Source organism: Danio rerio, chromosome 17 (assembly GCF_052040795.2).
Source record: "Danio rerio strain M-AB ecotype USA chromosome 17, GRCz13ab, whole genome shotgun sequence".
NCBI lineage: Eukaryota > Metazoa > Chordata > Actinopteri > Cypriniformes > Danionidae > Danio > Danio rerio.
In genome coordinates, this window is record NC_141037.1 from 17,180,891 (window position 1) to 17,200,961 (window position 20,071).

The 20,071-nt window shown below is 35.8% G+C and overlaps 1 protein-coding gene and 1 long non-coding RNA gene across 10 annotated transcripts in view; both read left to right on the top strand.

Annotated features, from left to right (window-relative positions):
* Window positions 1-2,919: 2,919 nt before the first annotated feature.
* The window catches only part of clmna (calmin a), a 60,910-nt gene continuing 43,758 nt past the window's right edge, over window positions 2,920-20,071 (top strand). For all 9 annotated transcript variants that reach the window (XR_015513212.1, XR_015513213.1, XR_015513214.1 and 6 more), the window contains exon 1: window positions 2,920-3,311. Coding sequence is in view for 1 of the 9 variants with exons in the window: in XM_087290245.1 (XP_087146371.1) it covers window positions 3,227-3,311 (85 nt within the window). In the remaining 8 variants the exon portion in view is untranslated. The remainder of the gene's footprint in view (window positions 3,312-20,071) is intronic.
* LOC147833043 (uncharacterized) lies at window positions 10,497-18,157 on the top strand. Its single transcript, XR_015513226.1, has 3 exons — window positions 10,497-14,279; window positions 14,817-18,006; window positions 18,066-18,157. It is a non-coding gene; the product is annotated as an uncharacterized LOC147833043 (long non-coding RNA).

The window sequence follows — 20,071 nt, forward strand, 5'->3', positions numbered from 1 at the left end:
AATTTATTCTTAAATGGATTTGCCTAAAATGATCTAATAATTATAATAGTAACACACAAATATGTTTCAAATAAATCAGTAACACTTTTAGGTCACAATTCACAGTATTAACAAACATTTAACTGACACTGTTAGCTTAATAAACTATTAATAAGCTCTTTAAATAATAGTTAGTAGGTTTAGGGTTAGTAATGCAGAATAAGATCATACTTTATAACTACTTAACTAGCCTAATAAGCAGGTAATACGCTAGTAGCTAATAGCATGACTTGTGACCTACAATAAAGTGTTACCAATTAGAGCATCATGGTTGAGCAACGCAATCTCACGGTAATTCATAAATTTTTTATTTAGTGGCTAATTTGTATGATCTAATTTCACCCAATGACGTTCAGGGGTGGGGTTGGATGCCACACCTTCTTTTTAAAGTTGTTCAAAATCGTACGAATTAGCCACTGAACTGACTAAACGTACAATATGTACATTTCCTTGTGAAATCAGGCTGGATCACCTCAAGAAGATCGCTGGTTCGAACCCCGGCAGGTTCAGTTGCCATTTCTGTGTGGAGTTTGCATGTTCTCCCTGTGTTTGCATGGGTTTCCTCCAGGTGCTCCGGTTTCCCCTATAGGTGGATAATAAGCTAAATTGTCCTTAGAGTATGTGTGAATGCAAGAGCGTATGGGTGTTTTCCAGTGTTGAGTTGTGGCTGGAAGGGCATCCGCTGCATAAAACATATGCTGGATAAGTTGGCAGTTCATTCAACTGTGGCGACCCCTGATTAATAAAGGAACTTAGTCTAAAAGAAAATGAATGAATGAATGATCAAAATAAATAATGAAATAAATAATAAATAAAAACCACTGGAATTACATAAAACAAAACACTGTAGGCTAAAAATAAGCTATAAGCAGATAAACTACATTCGCAACACAGAACTATAACGGCATTATATTATATATTCTTTTTGATGATATATTATTAAATGATGACAAGAATCTAAAAGAGATCCACAACTTTAAGGCTATTTAATAGGCCACTATATTATTACTGAGACAATTAAGCAAATGTACCATGTGGCACAATTTCCACAAAATACGGCTGCTGACTGGAATATTTAAAATGAAAATGTTTGCTGATTTAGAAGCTGTTACTATATAGATAAAAAGGATCGATAATTTCGTGTTATTGAATGATTCTATTCTGCCAAGAGCAAAAACAGAGTAAAGATAAGCTACTGTTGCCTCTCTGCCGCAACCAGTTTATTATCCTTAATCGCTAACCTTAACTATGACTCTTCTAGTTTGTTATCAGATGGTGTAGTGTGTGTTGGTGTCATTAGAAGAGAAGTGCTCACGATTATAGATGGTTGTCTATAAGCCTCGATCAGTCGGATGGGGGCGGGTTGCTTATTTGCACATCACATGAAGGAGATTTAGCTCGATTTTTGTCTTAATCACATGTACATGTAGTTGTGAACGACTACGGTTTCCTTCACAATTATACGACCCAAATGCGGCACAAAACCGCATACAGACTCAATCCTTCAAGACGTATTTCGTCAGTGAGAAGAACGAGTGTGAGAAATCTGCCTGCGTTGTAAGAATGATTCACTTTAGTGAACCGTGTCGCTCTGATGGTACGTTCAAATGAATCGAGTTGGACAATTGATTCACCTGTTCTTGTATTCACTCAAAATAATCTTCTGGTAATGGTATTGTTTCTCAACTATAAGTTAGGGATTCTCATAAAGGTTTAATAGCTTACAAATTAAGCTAATAAGTATTGTGACAAACAATTTTCACACACCAATTTTTGCAAAAGGATTTAATTTATTAATTTTCATTTGGCGTAATTCATTTATTTATTAGGGGTCGCCACTGCGGAATGAACCGCCAATGCATACAGCATGTGTTTTACGCAGCAAATGTCCTTCTAGCTGCAACCCAACACTGGGAAACACCCATACACTCTCGCATTTACACAAATACACTGTCCAATTTAGCTCATTCAATTCACCTAGAGTGCATGTTTTTAGACTGTGGGGGAAACCGGAGCTCCAGAGGAAACCCACATTAACATGGGGGAAACATGCAAACTCCACACAGAAACGTCAACCGACCCAGCCAGGACTTGAACCAGAGACCTTCTTGCTGTAAGGTGATAGTGATAACCACTGAGCCACTGTGCCTCCCTTAGGATTTCATCAAAATAATATTTAATCACCATTTAACTCACCTCAAAGTTGTTCTATCCAAACTTGTATGGCTTTTTTTTTTTTTGTTGAATACAGAAGAATGTTGGAAATTGGTATTGACATTGAATTATGGAAGTGCAAATAGGTTTACAACTCCTTCAGAATATTTTCTTGTGTTCAACAGAACAACAAACAAACAAACATCAAGCGAATAAATGTTGAGTAAGGATGACATATTTTTTGAGTTAAGGATTTTTTATCACGTTATGTATATTTTAAGCTCCAAAATGTACCTTATTTTTATTGGAAATATAGCCACTTTAAACTTTTTTTAAACCCAAAAATTGAATAATAGTCAATAATTAAATTCAGAGTAAATAGAAAGACATATTCTCAATACTGTTACATTTATATGAACATTTGTTACTAAAGTATTCTTAAAATGGTTACATGAAAATATTTCTATGAGGTTCTCATTTAAATTGATTTAATTTAATGAATCAAGGACCACAGTTTCAGTTAAAAAGATTCTAAAAAAGTCCCCCACATATTATAGGTCAAATTACCAGCAAAATAATTTTGGGGGGTTAATTTCTCATATGACCGGCTTCAGAGACCCCAGCTGCACCAGACTGAAAAAGAATCGGTTCAATAGAATGATTCATTCAGGAATCAAACACGAGCGAGAGAGACAGCGCCGCCCTCGCAGTATCAGAGGTAGTGTAGGCGTGTTCAGAGGATCCTGCAAACATTAACCAGGTGGTTTTTTTTCTCCCACATTTCCCTCTCATTTTCCTCCTCACAGCAGCGCTGGAGTGACTTTGTTGTGTGTCACGAGGAATCAAAGTAACTTTACTGGAACGATGCGGGAGCCGAGCACCAGCATCTCTTCGGATCTAGACCCCTGAAACCCGCACAAACTCCACTCATGGCCCCCGCCTGGCCACCGGCCACACTTAGTACTTTATAACACAGAGATCTGCGGAGATCACGGGACGGAAGCTTCTTAAAACGAGCAGCTGTTTGATCCAGATGGCGGGACACGAATGTGATGGCTGGTTTGAACGGGAGGAATTGATCGGGCAGATCAGCGACATCCGAGTGCAGAATCTGCAAGGTAAGAGTGCTCGCTGGAGGCATGGGATGGGTGAAGGGGGATAAATATTTCATGATCACCAACATTTGTGTAGGAAGTAACTGGAGTCGTTCTAATGCCTCCATTCATCATTCGTTGTTGAAAAAAAGGAAACATCCACGTTTAATACTGTACCGGCGAAGATATAACAGTGTTGCGCTTTAGTGTTTCATTATGGCAAGCCGTTTTAAAAACTACTGTAACCATTTAAATGTTGATGAACCCATCCACAAAAATATTAACGTTATAGTAAATACTATAATGCTTTTAAACAAAAGTATATTAAATTGTAACTTAGTATAGTATTAATTAGTGAACTCTACAGAATACTTTAGTATCAACTGTGAACTGATAAAATGTAGCAAATACTACAGCAAACTGTGGTGAATTGTTGTATAATCCACGTTTTATCAATGTTGAAAACTACAATACTGGGTAATTTGTTTATATTTGTATAGTTGTGTTGCCATAACAACTGTAGGATTACCACAACAGATAGTATACTATAGTATGGTTAAAAAAACTGTAGTATTTACTATAGTAATCTTTCATATGGGCTGTTTTGTAGCTATTACTTGGTAATTAATTGAATAATTTACTGTTATTGTTTTCAGGCTGTCTATCCGCTTGTCGTTACATATGGAATACTGTTTCCAGGTCCAAGCCGCTACTCTTGAATTGAGAAAATATTTGTTAATGACCACTTTTTAGTCATATTACACATTAAATTTTATATAAAATCATGGTGTACACAACAGTCTCTGCATCACAGGTACTAATATTTTAACAATTTATATATTTAAAAAAATAGGCATGGATATATATACACAGTATATTGAATTTGGGTTGTTCAAAAGTATTACATCGCTTCGTAAACATTATTACTATTTGTTGAGTCTTCTCATGCATTTTAACAGAGCGATTGGACCCGGAAGCCACTTTGCATGACGTCACAATTAACAAGCGGATGAACTATTCTGCAAATGTGGTCTTTTGTTGTTGTAAAATTAAAGTCAACAGGTATCTGGACTTTGCACCTGAAAACGTACTAGCCTGGTTTCATAATTTCTATCTTGAACCAATTCAAAGTTCGCAAAAAAATCCCAAATGCAAATTTGTTGGGTTTCTGTCAAATGGTTGGAGTGCCACTGACTGTAGTATTGGTAACCTAGTGACCAACAGTGAACAAGCAAGCATAATGAACACAGATTAGGGCTGTGGGTGTAGATGTTCAGTCAGAGTTTGTTTAGAAAAGGAATTTCCGTCTCACGTGATTTGCCTTTACCCTTTTCCACAGGTCCAAAAACCAACTTAAACATCTTTAAAAAAAACATTTTGTGAGTTCACAAATTTTTATTTGAAATTTGCCATTTCAATCTCATCTTATCTCATGCAATACTTTAAAATTCACATTAGCACAGGGTAATGGAAACCCAGCTATTGAAGACTTGTCTGAACAAAAACTGCTTATTATTGACTAGAATTTAAGTAATATAATGCTATAATTATGAACAAAATAGTATTTAAATGCAAAAAAAAAAACAATAGTTCAATTATCTTTGAACTTAAAATAAGTGAAAAAGTTAAGACATCAGTAATAATTTTACACCTTAAAATAAACGGCAAAACAATGAATAAGTAAATATAAGAATAAATAAAAATAGTATAATGTAAATCTAAGCATCTTTTTAGTGAAGTATTTTCTTTTTAAAGAGAACAAATGTAGTTAAGGCTGCTGAACCTCTCTCTGAAAGGCACTTTTGATCAACTATATTATGAACTTGTTTGGTATTTTCATTTATTATTTTTTACTCCTTGGAGTAGAAATGTGTATATTCCATGCAATGGTATGAAGCTAAACAGTCAGTTCTTGTCATGTGACTCGCGGTGTGCTCGCAACATTAGTTAGTTATAATTTTAGGAATGTTAATGTTTAAACTGCTTGCCATAGTCCTGTGTTCAATTCAATTCTGATTAAGTTGATGCACATTGACAGCTGATGGTTAACCTTTCACATTTGAGATACCTGAACAGCCAATTCTTTCTGATTTAATGTTTGTTCTGGTTTTATTTATAGATATGATGTCGGTATCAATGGGTAACTGAATGCATTTCAGCCATTTAATATTTAAAGAAGACTTTCTCAAGAAGTGAAGCAACAGTTATCTAAATATAGTCTTCTCAGTGACTCTTCCTCTTGCAAAGCTGCAGCAGCTTTTCTCTCTTGTTTGACGCATAAACAAGAATAAATCGTTGCCCTGGAAAGAATTGATTTAATGAGCAGGAGTTTTACACATCACTGATTGTGCTTTGTCATCAATTATTTTAATGTGCACCATTAATCGCTTCTCGGTGTTGGACCGGTGGCATTTGAGCACTGTGTTTTGCAGGTTGCACGACTGTGAATGACTAAAGACATGATAAGCAGGCAGACCATGAACATAAAGTAGCTCTCTGAAAAACTTTCAGGTGATTTTCAGAGGGTTGCTCCTGTGCCCTGTTTCTGTTCATTGCAACAGGGATTTAGCATGGCTTGTATTTGGCTTAATGGCAGACAAAATATAAATGAAACACTGCCGAAAACAGATGCTGGGAGCAGATTACATAACGTCTTGTCTTTATTGAAAGAGCAATGCCCTCTGTATGGGACTGCTGGAATTCCCCATAGTGCCATATTCTGCAGGCCTTTGAGAGCTTTCAGATAATTGGGAGGCAGACTTACTATTGCATGTCTGCTGCAGGTTTGTTTTGAATAGGAGGAAAAATACAGGTTTTTATCCACACATGATCCGTTCAGGTGTCTAAAAAACGAGAACTACATGAAATATCAGTGGCCAACAAAGGATTATTTTTCAGTCTCTGCCCTGTAAAATGCAAGTGAAAGTAAGTTTCTGTGAAAACGATGTGGAGCGTGATGAAACAAGGTGGAAAGATGTAGATAACATCTAAACACAAGAGAGATTCACAAGAGATTCATCTTAAGTCATACCATGCAGAAATGGTAATGATGACTCTAAGCAGAACACTGTGATTGGATTACTGTAAATGCATTCTAATGGCAGGTAAAAACTGGGCCTAATTGTTAATCAGACACCCCCATGTATGTTTTCATGTCTAATATGGTAATACTTAGCATTTTTTTGTGCATTATAAAATGGAAAACGTCAAGTTTAGCAGTTATTGAAAATAATATTTGGTCAGACAGCATATTTGCATAAAATACTTTCTTTTCTACATTTCATTCATTAATTTTCCTTTGGCTTAGTCTAAATTTCAGAGGTTGACACAGTGGAATAAACCGCCAACTATTCCAAGATATGTTTTCATGTAACGGATGCCCTTCCAGCCACAACCCAGTACTGGGAAACGCCCCATACACACTCATTCACACACTCATACACTACAGTTTATTCAATTCACTTAAGGTGCACTCACACTATGCTATTCGAACTGTGCCAGGTGCATTTCCCGGTTCATTTAACAAGTGTGAGTGCTACATATCGGGCCCAGGTGCGGTTCTGTTGGCCGGCCCTGGCCGGATTGAAAGAGATGTGCCAAAGTACGGTTCACTTGGGCTTTGGCACGGCTTGTAGTGTGAGTGCAAAGCGTGGTTGAGCTCAAAACCAAAGACGATACGTCATTTTTTAGGCACAGTGTTATATGGATTTATTAATCATTCTTACTTTTCAATGAATGCAACTGTCATCGTTTAGTAAAGTTGCAGACCCCTCTCTGCATGTCAGCTACACCTTCAGCAAACCACCTAATACATGCAGCACAAGTCAAAATTTGTAATTCTGTTGGGCAAAAATACTTCCCAAACTACTAAAAATAATACAAAACAGTATAAAAGCAATGTCCACTGCACTGAGTGAGAGCGCTTCTCTTCTGTTAAACTGAACAGTCACATCAACAATGAAATAATCGTGCTCCGGTTTGGAAGGCAAAATGCAGTGTGAGTGCTAACACTGAGGCACCATGCCGCCCTTTTTACATTTCAGTTTAGTTTTATTTATATAGCACATTTAAAGCAACCATCATTGACCAAAGTGCTTCACAATGTCAGAATGAGTAAAAATAAATAACAAAATAACTAACAAATGCTGTATTCTATACAAACAAACTCAACTTGAAGGAAACGCCTAAGTATACAGGTGTGTCTTAAGCATTGATTTAAAAAGACCAACAGTTTGAGCACTTCTTATATGAGTGGAGAGACATTTGGAGCAGCCACAGAAAAGGCTCGGTCACCTTTATTAATAATTGTCATTTAACAATTAAAAATTCTAGATTTTTTCTTCTCAGATAAATTAACCAATTGAGCAGTTGCTTTGGATTAAAATAAAAAAATAGTTGTTGAATATTAATTATTAACCAAACATTCCATCTGCATTACGTCTTCATTCCTCTTAGACATAATGCTTGAATGTTTGAGACATTTTATATGTTTCTCCATCATATCAGTCAGAATAAAGCAGGAAAACCAAAGCATAGAAAGCATCTGTCTTTGTATTCAGGGTAAAAACGTGGTGTTTTTTTATCATAAAGTAAAAGTTACGAATCTTCTAAAACAGTGATAAAACAAAACCACTTGCCATGAAGTAGAGCACCGCAGATGACGGCAGTATTTAGTACTTATAAGTCTGGGACATCTGCTGAAGCGTTCTGAAGTGCTGAAACAGAGCCAGTGTGCACTAGTGTAGAAAAAGTGCAATAAAGCAGAGATCAGTGTGACTATACTGGACCAAGATGGCTTTAGAGTTGTCAAGCAAGACAGATTTTCATATGAAGTGTTGAATGAGAAATTGCTGGAGTGCTCCCTCCCTCCCTGATGCACATGCATACTTTTTAGGCAGTTTTTTTCTTTTAGAAAGCGCTGGTCTGTGTTAGAAAGCTTTTCAAGAATACTTGACCGTAGGGTAGAAGACTGAGCTTGCAGAACGTCTGGAAATCAGGACAGTATCTTTCTGTCTTTTCCGTTCTTCTTCCGTTTTTATCATCTGTAATTTTCCTCAGGCAGCTGAAGCAACTCCAATATCCACTCAGCGAAAAATTAAACTTCACTTTCAAAGTCTTCCTTCTGTTCCGTGTTTATGCAGAGAACATGATGAAATGATAAAATCTAGGTAGTTTGTTCTTCTTCTGTCGCATTTTGTTTGGTTAAAGGGTTCGTTCACCCAGAAATGGGTATTCTGTCATCATTTACTGACCCTCATCATTTACTCGTTCAAGTTTGTATGATTGTCTTACTTCTGGAACAGAAAGGATGTGTTAGAGACCATATGACTCTTTGTTTTCATTAGTCGGCAATGTAACTGTAGTAGACCTGTGGAGTTATAAAGCTCATATTCACCCGCCAAGGTGATTCATTCTATCTGACAACAGCTTCAGAACTGGAGAAAACACACTGATATTTCTTCCAAATTTAAAATAAAATGTTGTCTTTTACAGCATAAAGTAAGAGAAGAGTCATGAAAACAATATTTGGCGAAATAATCTTGATTTTCAGTCTCAACAAATGAAAATAAAAATGCTCTGAATGACTGTTTTTAAATGAGGTTTGGAGGAACTGTTATCAAACCTTTATAGAATAATACAAAAATGTAAAAAATTTTTAAAAGTCAAAATGCAATACAAGTACATCCAGTGAAACATAATTTCAGCCAAGGTCATTGAAAATATGTGCTGCAGCCCACTTTTTTACGACACATAAAAAAAAAAAACATTGCTCTTGGTATAGTTTTGTTGCACATTTCAGATGACAAATCCACTAGAGGGCGCTCTACATTTTTGCAAATCTAATATATGTTATTTAAAGCAGTGGTCCTCAACCACTGGGATCATTTGGTACCGGGCGCACAAGACATCATTAATTATTTTCGTTTTGTTTATTATTCGAGTCTGAGCGATCCTTTATTTCGAAAAATCTTTAATTAAAAAAAAGACTATTTTGTATTTAACCCACAAGCAGCAAAATGAGTAAGAAACAAACGACTTTGGAAAGTTTCTTTGCTAAGTGAAAAAAGGCCCAGTGAAGGACCCGCGAGCTGTCAAGGAATTGACCCTTTTCACAAGATTGTTATGACACGTATAACGGTCATCAGCATCTTAAATCCTTTAAAGTTTTTAACACTACCATTTTTCTTTTAAAGGTATGAACATTTATATGTATTTCTGTATGTATTGTATCATCTTTAAAACCCGCAAATGTGATAAGGGTCTATTGATCCGCAACCCATTTGTCAACAAATCAGGTGAATCCACATGTCTGTGCAAGAAGATCAACTGCTGGACATCACAAATACAAGTACCTTGGAGTTTTGATAGATTCAAAACTATCATTCAAGTCACAGGTTAAAAAGGTTTGTAACCGAATCAGATTTAGTTTAGCAAATTTTAGATTTATTCGTGATCAGATGTCATGCGAGGCTGCCCTAATCTATTATCACTCCATGATCATCTCTCACATCACTTACTGTTTAACCACTTGGTCCCAAGCCAGCATTATTACTCTGAAGCCACTTGAATTATTATACAAACAATCTATAAAAACCCTTGATCAGTTCAATTTCACCATTGTTTAATATTAAAGAAATACAACCTGCTTAGTTGGGAAAATTTAATTAAATATGTACATATCTGTTTAATGTTTAAGACTTTACATAACCCGACTTCACCATTAAATCAGTTTGTAAATATTAGAATGACTGCTCACCGAACTACTAGAGGTGGTGAAAGAGGGGACTGCATTATTTCTCTCAAAAAAAGTCAATTTAGTCAGTCTTTTCAGTGAAAGCTGCTAAGGATTGGAACTCCATCCCACCAACAATTAGATGATCACTCACTTTTCGTTCTTTTCAACCTCATGTTAAAAATTGGTTATTGGCAAATCACCATTGTCAGCTTTAGCACTGTATTCTTGACACATTTGTACTGTTGTCCTCTTCTGCTGCCATCAGTCTGTTCTTGTTTTTTTACTTTTTTTACTGTATTTTATATATGAAAGTGTATTTAATGTTTAATGCTGTGCTTCTTTAGGTGTGACTTTTTAACATTCTGTAAGGGGTCTACAGATGAAAAATAGCCATTCTTGGCTAATTCTGGCACATTTTACAGTAATGTTTATTAATGTGCATTGACCCTGTTAATAAATAAACTAAACTAAAAACAAATAACGGAGCCTTATGCGGCACCACAATTTTAAAGAATTCTGCCATTTTAAATAAGTCATCCTTATGGCAGCGAACAAACTGTTCTATGCTCGGAGAAAGTGCGAAGGCAGTCAGATGAAGATCCATGTAACCTCTATTCCCTACTCCTTCCTGCACATCCACAAGAAGGGCTCAAGATATATGTTTTTGATGTACAAAAACAAAGGTCAAGCCCCCACTTTATGTTATGACCCTTATCTAGGGTCATAATCCTCAATTGTGTTTTAGATCTAAGGGATTCTGGAACATCATCAGTGGAGAAGAGCCATACTGTAGGTGTACCATTATCTATATTTAGCCGGCACTTTCTTCATCACGCATGAGCGAGTCGCCCGCCTGACACAGACTGCATGTAAGGAGGATGCAGCTGAGTGCTTAAACCTCTGCAGATGAGGAATTATGTAAGACTGGTTAACTCTGTCGCTTCCGAGATGGTTACCAATGAATCTGTTAATGAATAGTTGTGGGGTTGCTTTGTTCATCGGAAGTTTAGTCAGCAGTTGGTTAGCATTAAGGCTGGGCGATATTGCCATTAAATCACAATAAAAATGTTTTGGTAACGCTATAGTTTAAGAAACAATTCTCACTATTAACTACTGGCTTATTACTTGGCTATTATTAAGATATAGGCTGTTTAATACTATTTATAAAGTATGATCTTATTCCACATCCTTGATTCTTTCCAATACTTAAACCCAACACCTACCTTACTGACTACTAATAAGCAGCAAATTAGTAGTCTATTAAGCTAAAAGTCTTAGTTAATGGTTTATTAATAGGGAAAATTCTACCTTAAAATAAAGTGTGACCAAATATTTCATATCACTCAGTATTGATCATTTTACTTCCCTGGCTTTGGACACAATGTAGATAAATTCATATTTAGAAAATCTGAATTTTTACAATGAAACATTGTCTTCTATAGGGGTGGGAATCACGTCAACTCACCGTACAACATTATCATGATATTTTGCCCCCGATATTGATATATCAGCAATTTTGCAATACATCACAAGAAAACCATACACGATATGTCATGATTTTTATAAATGTGAGTGGAAAACTGCATCAAAAAGTTCTAAGATGCATTTTCTTTATTAACAGCACGTTTTATAGAATAGCAACTATGTTAAACAAGTGCACAGCTGTCAAACAAGCTTAAAAATGCAGCCATTATGGAAAGCATCACCTGGAGGCGGCTGGGTGTACTGCAGCCAAAGCAGTAAACGGCTGCAGGTTTAAACTGATTAATTAATTCAGATCTTTTGTACATTTTGATAAATATTGATACTTGGTGTCAGGGTATTGAAACTGTATCGTGGCCTGAAATATTACGGTTAATCAGAATATCTATTTTGTTCCAGCTCTGATCATCTATAACTGTCATATGATTCCCAGCGATCTAGCTCTGACAGATTGCTGGAGAACACTCACTATCACCTGACCTACAATTGTGCCACTAAACTGCTCTACATTTCCCATCAGGCACCTCACACACACACCAGTTCCGGATCATCCATGATTATTTGCACACAGCTGTGGCTCATAAAAACTGATTAGTTGGACTATATACACACCTCACGTTCCCACACACATTGCTGAGTCTTGTTTACTGTGAGCTTGCGTTCTGCTTGTCTATTCTTGCTGTGCTTTTGACCCCTACCTTGTTTATTGTTTATGTTGTTTTGCTGCCTGTATCAACCTCTTTGCCTGTGACCACAACTACGCTTTTGGATTACCCTAATGCAACTGTTTGCTCCTGCTTTGACCATTGCCTGCCTGACTCAGAGTTAATAAACAGCATTTGGACCCTCACCTCTGTTGTACATCAACTCTTAGAGACAATAACATACATTTAAACCATCATTTGAAGAATACTGGAAAAACCAAACAACATTGAAGCTCATTGACATCCATCATATAGACAAAAATAATTTCTCAAAATAATATTCTGTAGAGAAAAAGGCACACTGGTTTAAAATGACACAAAGGTGAGTAAACCGGAGTTTAGTTTTGGGAATGTTTTTACATGCCTTATAGCAGCTCCTCTGCAAAATGGAGTTTTGCATGACAAAGCGTCACATCTGTGGCTTCATGAAATAGTAAAGTATTCATAAAATATGTGCGTCAAAACTACTAATACTAGTAATACTGTTTATTGATATGAATTCGGAATCTTCTCTCATACTGCTTAGTAAGACAGCAGGCGATTTTGGAGACACAATGTCATTGTCAACATTTAATCATGTCATTCTCCTTTTCCAAGAGTAATTTTGATTCAGATAAATCTTTTTTACATGGTGAAATATGAACCTTTGCTATTTTTTATATATACTGCACTATTTTTTTCTGTTTTCAGTAATGGAGTTTTTATTAGTTTTATTAGCTGACGGCTGGCACAGACCATTGCTGATGAATAGGATCAGTGTTGTAAAACCCGTGTTGGCTCTTTTGCTTGTACAAGTAGACTCATTGTCTGAAATATCTTAGTTATCCTGATTAGCCAGTTGTCATGATAGAAAGATGGTAATGTTGTCTTATTCAATAACAGAGCGTTATTCAAAAGTATGCTTATGGTGTAATGATTTGGACTCAAATCAATGGCATTGTTCATCATAACAACTTATCTATTTGTCTCTCAAAAGAATAATTCACCCTCAGACCCCCAAATTTTTATTTTGCTAAATTTTTCTTACTGTTAAGCATATTCAATTTGACTGTTTCACTTTTCATTTTTCCAGGATGTTTTTTTTTCTTCATATTTTAACGTTAAAATAATATTTAATTTATTCTGTGTTTATTAGTTTGTGCTTTTTATTGTATTTATTTCTAATGTAATGACATCTATTTTGAAATAACAGTTCCTAATGATTTCTGTTGAATTTTCTATTGAAAATAGCCATTATTGCTGACATGGTTAACAAAAACAAATAAAACAAATAAAAATATATAATACAACAATTCATCCCAAAATTACATTTCTGTCATGATTTACTCAACCTTACCTTTTTCCAAACCAGTTTCATTTTTTTAATGTACTTAAACAGATTTTTCAATGCAGTTTCTAGGATATGCATGAATAATGAATGCCAGACATCACCCTCTAACACCCTCTAGTGTGGTATTAATCTAAAATGTGCAACAAAATGTACCCTAAATAACATATTTCCAAAATGCAGACAGCACCCTCTAGTGAACTTGTAATCTGAAATGTGTCATGAAACGTACCGTAAGCAACATACTGTAAATTAAACATTTATTGTATATTATTCCAGTTTAAGGAACATGAATGGAAAATGTTTGAGATGCACTTGCAATTCTGCAACGAGTCCTACTTTTTATGTTGAAATATCAACTTACCCAGCATTCAACTTATTTAATCGGGTTTCAACTATATTTTTAAGTTATACAATTTATGGAGTTAATCTTGGGCCATATATACTTGCAGAAATGAGTAAGAAAAAATAAATAAAATAAATAATAGAAAACAAAAATAGAAAACAAAAATTAAGTTTTAAAAAAACAGTGGAATATTTACAAAACCTTTACAAAACCCATCCAGTCAATTGCAGTGCTCATTCGATTTGCTTTTTAGTCAACCGTGAGTTTGTGATGCTGTTTTCACTTTGTACTCCACGTTTCTGTTGCGTTTCATTTTGTGGCCCTGATTTGACAGGAGGGTGGAGTCAAGGGAACTTGGGCATGTATGGCAGGCCCGGAAGTCCTTTGCTGTAAGACCGTAGCTGCGTCCCAAATCGCATACTTATGCACTATTCTACGCCATTTTGTAGTATAAATAGTTTAAGTAGTGTGTTCACACTGAAAACTCTAAAAATAATAAGTGCACTTTAATTACCCGGATGCTGCACTCATTCAGCCGCTAAAATGAAGTGTGTAATGATGGACACTTCACGCACTCAACGACCGCAGGTTTGCTTACGTAGCGGAAGGGGCGGAGCTATCGGACGCACATGTTGAATAACTTTATTTTGGATGGTGAGAGCAAAATTCTTCTACGAGAGTGATTTTAGCGCCTCCCGATGGTGAATGCGGTTAAACTCGCGGCAGGTATTGTTTGATAATTCGGTCGTTTATTTCACTGATTTGGCAACCGTCAAACGTCATCCGGGAAACAGTTTGAATTTCCGCATAGTAAAAAAACATTAGTGTGCCATTTGGGACGACACTACATACATATACTATCCTGTTGAGTGTGTAAGTGCATAAGTACATAGTGCATGAGTGCATAGTGTATAGTGTGCCATTTGGGACGCAGCTCATCTCTGATACTGTGTCTCCAGATGATGATGTCGCTGAAATGGAGGCATGTCCGAGCCTGTAAACGCCCAAGTTCCCTTGACTCCGCCCCCTTGTGAATTCACAAAGTGAAACGCAAATACTTAAATTTAGGATATTTTAGTTTTTTGCACTTCTTGATTTCTGTTTGCAGTAATTTTTTTGTTTGCAAATTGTATTTTTATTTCTCAAAAATTTCCCTTTTAATTCTTTATTTTTGTGAGCAATATTAATATTTATTTCTCAAAAAAATTGCTTTGCAATTTTTGGAGATTTGCATTTATTTATTTATTTATTTATTTATTTATTTATTTACTCAATACTTATTTTTTGTTTGAAAAACTTTCTTTTATTTTGCTAGTATATATGGTCCTTTAGACTCCATAACAATTTTTCTTAGTATTTTAACCCATTCAGACCCAAATTATGTTCCAAATTTCTGAACTTGTTAAAGTATATTTTCACAGTTCTTGAGGCTACTATAAAGGAGACCAAATTCACATGACAACAACTCATTTAGGCTCCAATCTGGAGCGTGATGCTATCATGACAACATGGACCAAAATGAATTAAGGATTAAGGCAGTTCTGAAAGCAAAATTAACAATTTGGGCTAACGGGGCACCTGAAACCTGTAACCATTGATATCCATAGTAGGAAAAACACATTGGAAGTCAATGGGTACAGGTTTGCAACATTCTTTAAAATATGTTCTTTCGTGTTCAACAGTAGAAAAATTGGTTCAGAACAAGTAAAGAGTGACAGAATTGTCATTATCGGGTGAACTATCCCTTTAAACAGAATATTGTTGGACAGTCAACGAGTTGAATTAAATAGCTAAGAGCATATGTTATGGTTTTTTCGTGTCGAAATACAAATCGCAAAAGGCTTTTTTTCAGTGGCGTGTTTTGCTAAATTGAGAGTTTTTCATTGTTCACTGCAGCTTGTTTCAGGAGAGAAACCAGCTCTAATTGCTCTTGCATAAGAGTCTCTTGGTGTCAAGTAGAGTTTGGCTTTTGTAAAGGGATTAATTAAACTCTTTCGGCTGAAAGATAATAGCTATTGTCCAACACTATTCATAACTAACGCCGCGGGTTTACAAGACTGGGATAATTTAACATTATAGATTACACACAAATCAGCGAATTGATATTCGAATATATTTTGTGCCGTTCTTTGTTCTTTAAATATTTCCTTCTCTTCATGTGTTTATATATTCTGCACATCTGTGATTGGAGGTGAGCTCTTCTCTCTTTGACATTGCACAGACTGTTTGGTTTCCTCATTCTCACTCCAGGGACAGGCGTACGATTCGTTTGATGTCTGAAAGTGCTGTTTACACTGCAACGTCCTTAAGCCTCTGAAACAAATGTAATTGTGACATTTAATCCTTTTTTGAAAGCACATAAATGCCTCAGCGTTCACCTCTTTTATCTGGGAGCAAGTGCTGTGAAATGCTACATTTGTTTTCATTGGCGTTGGGTTTATTGTTTTGGATAAATCTTGCAAAATCTTTTAAAAACAAATACAGGCTGTATACTCCCTCAAAATATAAAGAAAAAAAAATATGAAAGTATTTTGAAAACAGAAAAATACAGTTCTTTTTTTCTTGTATTGTGAAGAGTTGCATTTATAACATTATTGAAGATGAATTACTCATTACCACAATGGAAAAAATAATACCACAACAACAAAACAATTCCCCCCAAATTTATTATTTACCAGTTTATTTATTTACTTTTTTTTACTTTTGCTGCTTCTATAACTGTTATCTAACAATAGCAATGCTTGATAATTACAGAAATTATACATCTTTTTAAAAGAAAATCTATAAAAGCATTGAAGAAGTTTGGAGGTAATAAACTTAACAGAAATGTTCCAATGCAAAAACTTTTCATGTTATTTGGCAACTGCTTTTTTATTCATCTTATGTACCATTTCTTTTCATTAATTTGCTGCTAACTTTATTGACAATCTAGTGAGAATAATGTCTGATGATAAAGGAAACAGGTAACTTTAAAAAAGAATGAGTGGGAAAATAAATGCGATCTGGTCAGTGAAGTTTATATATACACTAATTTTGAGAGGATCACATGCTTTCGATTGTCCATGGCTGGTCCCGCATTAGCTAATGCACGATTCACCAATCAGATGATTCCTAACTCACCATAAATAACCAGAGTTTCTAACATCAGTTACCTTCGTCTTGAGAAATCCCCCCTTTCACCTCCTCTTCCCCTCTTTCTGGCCAGTCAACATTTCTGTGAGTTTACATGTTCTCCTAATGCTTGCATGGGTTTCCCCCGGGATCCCCGGTTTTCTCCCACCATCCAAAGACATGCGACATAAGTGAACTGTCCAAACAAAAATGGCACTACAGATGAGCTCTTAGGGTGCTTTCACACCTAGACTTTTGTCTCAGGACCTTTCTCGTTTGCCCAGTTAGCACGGTTCGTTTGGCATATGTGAATCCAGCAATCGCGCTTGGATCCACGCCAAAACAATCACCCCGAGATCCCCTGAATGAGGTGGTCTCGGCTCCATTGAAACGAAGTCTGGAGCGGATCGATTTTAGTGAGAAAGCGATGCGATCCAAGCCCTGCTATATCACAGTGTTTTATGGATATGTAATAGGCTATATGAACATACGGCTATATGAAGAGGGAATTATGAGTAGGGCTGGAGGTCATTCCAGACATCCCAAGTCTCCCGGAAGTTTCGAGAGTCTCCCGCAAATGCACAGAGACTCCTGGATGCCCGCAAACGAGTGATAATCTCCCGGTAACCGCGCGTCTCCCTCCCGCTCCTCAAGTACGTTGCGCACCCTTCTCACCCCTTCCCACCGCATCCCTCCTCGCTCTTCAGACACGTCGCGCGCACACTGTCAAACACCACCAAACCACCACCTCCCCCGACAGCTGAGCGGGACTCCAATGTGAGGAGAGTTTACTCATACGTGACTTGTTTTAGCTCTTTTGGTCCGTTTAGAAACTTTACAGTGTGAAAGCGAACCGTGCCAAGAGCAAAGAGCAACAATGTAACAATTTTAATCCCTGTTTCGGAACAGCTGAATCGATTCACAGATGTGAAAGCACCCTTAGTCAGCAGTATATGTCTACATAGCAATCCCTAATTCGTCATTACCCATAAATAAGCAGGGGAACTCTCGAGGTCTACCTGAGCTCAAATTTCCATCGCACCCTGCAACGGGAGGAAGGCCTGGGCTCGAGGAACGATCACACTTTATAATTGATCATCAGCTAAGTGTGAAATCTTGAATAGGAATTTGTATGAAAACTGTATGAGAAGAATGTTAAAATGCAAAAAAAAAAAAAATACAAATAAAATTCAGTTCATTTTTATTATTAACTGTTTTGTTTTTCAATATTGTCTATTGGTCTGCTACTGTAATAAACTAACGAGACAATAAAAGAAATTAGAGATGTTTAAAAATAAACCACTTGAATTCATTCAGGTAATAAGAATTTGGAGGAAAATCTGTTTCATTAGAATAGGGGGGAAATTATGATTATAGAAGTTATGATTTTGAAATATATTGGTCATTGGTTGATTGGAATAAGAATATGAAATCTTAAAAAAAAACTAAATGCTTGTCTTAAATGCATTCTGACAATGAGAATTGCAAGAAAAAAAGAGCGTAATTACAAGAATGTTACATTGAAAAGACTCTTATAAGTTCTAAAAAACACTGTCAACAATTTCCTGTAAAATCAACAGTAACTTAATGGCAGCAGTTTGCCAGTAACTTACTGTAAACTCATTATAGAAAAAATATTGTATTTACATTTACGGCACCATTTATCTTTCTATATGTAATTAAATAATTCTATAAAAATACAGTAATTTTTATAATGCAACTTTAAAATACAGTAACAGACCGCATAACTGCCCTACAGTAAGTTTTGTAACACTGTGTCATTTACAAAAATCCTTAACAGTGTTTATTTTTGTTTCTATATTCAAATGATGTTTTAAAGGGATGAAATGAGAGCTGAATCTATAGTGTTTTACAATTAAGTCCTGTTATCTGTATAAAGTACGCAGTCAGCAGCTTTCTTTTGTAGCATGTGTAACCCTCTTACGATTGAGACAGAAGAAGCCAAGCTTATCTAAATCTATTTATTTAGACCAAGGGAAACATTGACATGTTCACAATGGCTGCTTTCAGTGTTTTTAAAAACCAAAGCATGACTTGGTGACATTATTCTGTGTGCCATGATGCCATCTTTTAAATATACAGCATACAGTTCTTGACCATTTATCTTGTGTGTGTGGAAAGCCCCAAAATTTATTTCCTTTTAAGACTTTTTTTGGTGCTGTAAAATTTTTGATAAATGTGCACTGGAGAAAATGAATGAGTTGGCATGAATTCACAGCCCCCTAATCACATGTCATAATTTTTTCTAATAAAATGAAAGCCAACATGCAGGAAACAATGCAAATTTAGCCAGTGGAGTTGCATTTTATGTTAAATTCTGAAAACATTCAGGATTTTGGGATAGGTATATACTTGTAAGGTTACCCTTAGCTCCAAAAAAAGCTCCAATATTACCCATATCACACATTTATATCCATAAACATGTTTTTATAGAACAGTTATTTTTATTCTGATTGTGAAGCAGCCAATAATAAACTTCTATTAAAACAACTAGGAAAGGTTACAGATTATAGACGTCGTTACTTGCATCATAAATCAAACTAGTGATTTATTTATTTATTAAGTTTTTTGGAAGGCCTTTTCATGAGATGACTTCATATTTGACTTGTGGTTTCTGTTTTATTCTCCTCTCAAACCATATATGGGAAACTTTCCTGTTTAAAATTCTCAGTGTTTCCTGATGGCAGGAATGGTTGGTTTCCTGCTGGATTATATCTCACTTGGCAAAGCCATTCTTTGCATGTTAAGCAAATAAGAGTCACATGACTGAGAGTGTCCCTGTATTTATCAGGTGAAAAGCAGCTCTGAGACTGAAAGTAAAATCTCCTGAACAATCATGAATCTTCTTACTGAGGCTGATGTGATTTTGTGGTTTTCTTTATGGGAATTATTTGCGTTTGATAGGGTTTGGTTATATTTTAAAGAGAAGCTTCTCCTACAGAATTAGTATTAGTATTGTAATCGTCTTTGCACAATATAAATGTAGGCACATACAGTTAGGTCCATAAATATTTGGACATCAACACAATTCTAATAGCTACATTTTTGGCTTTATAC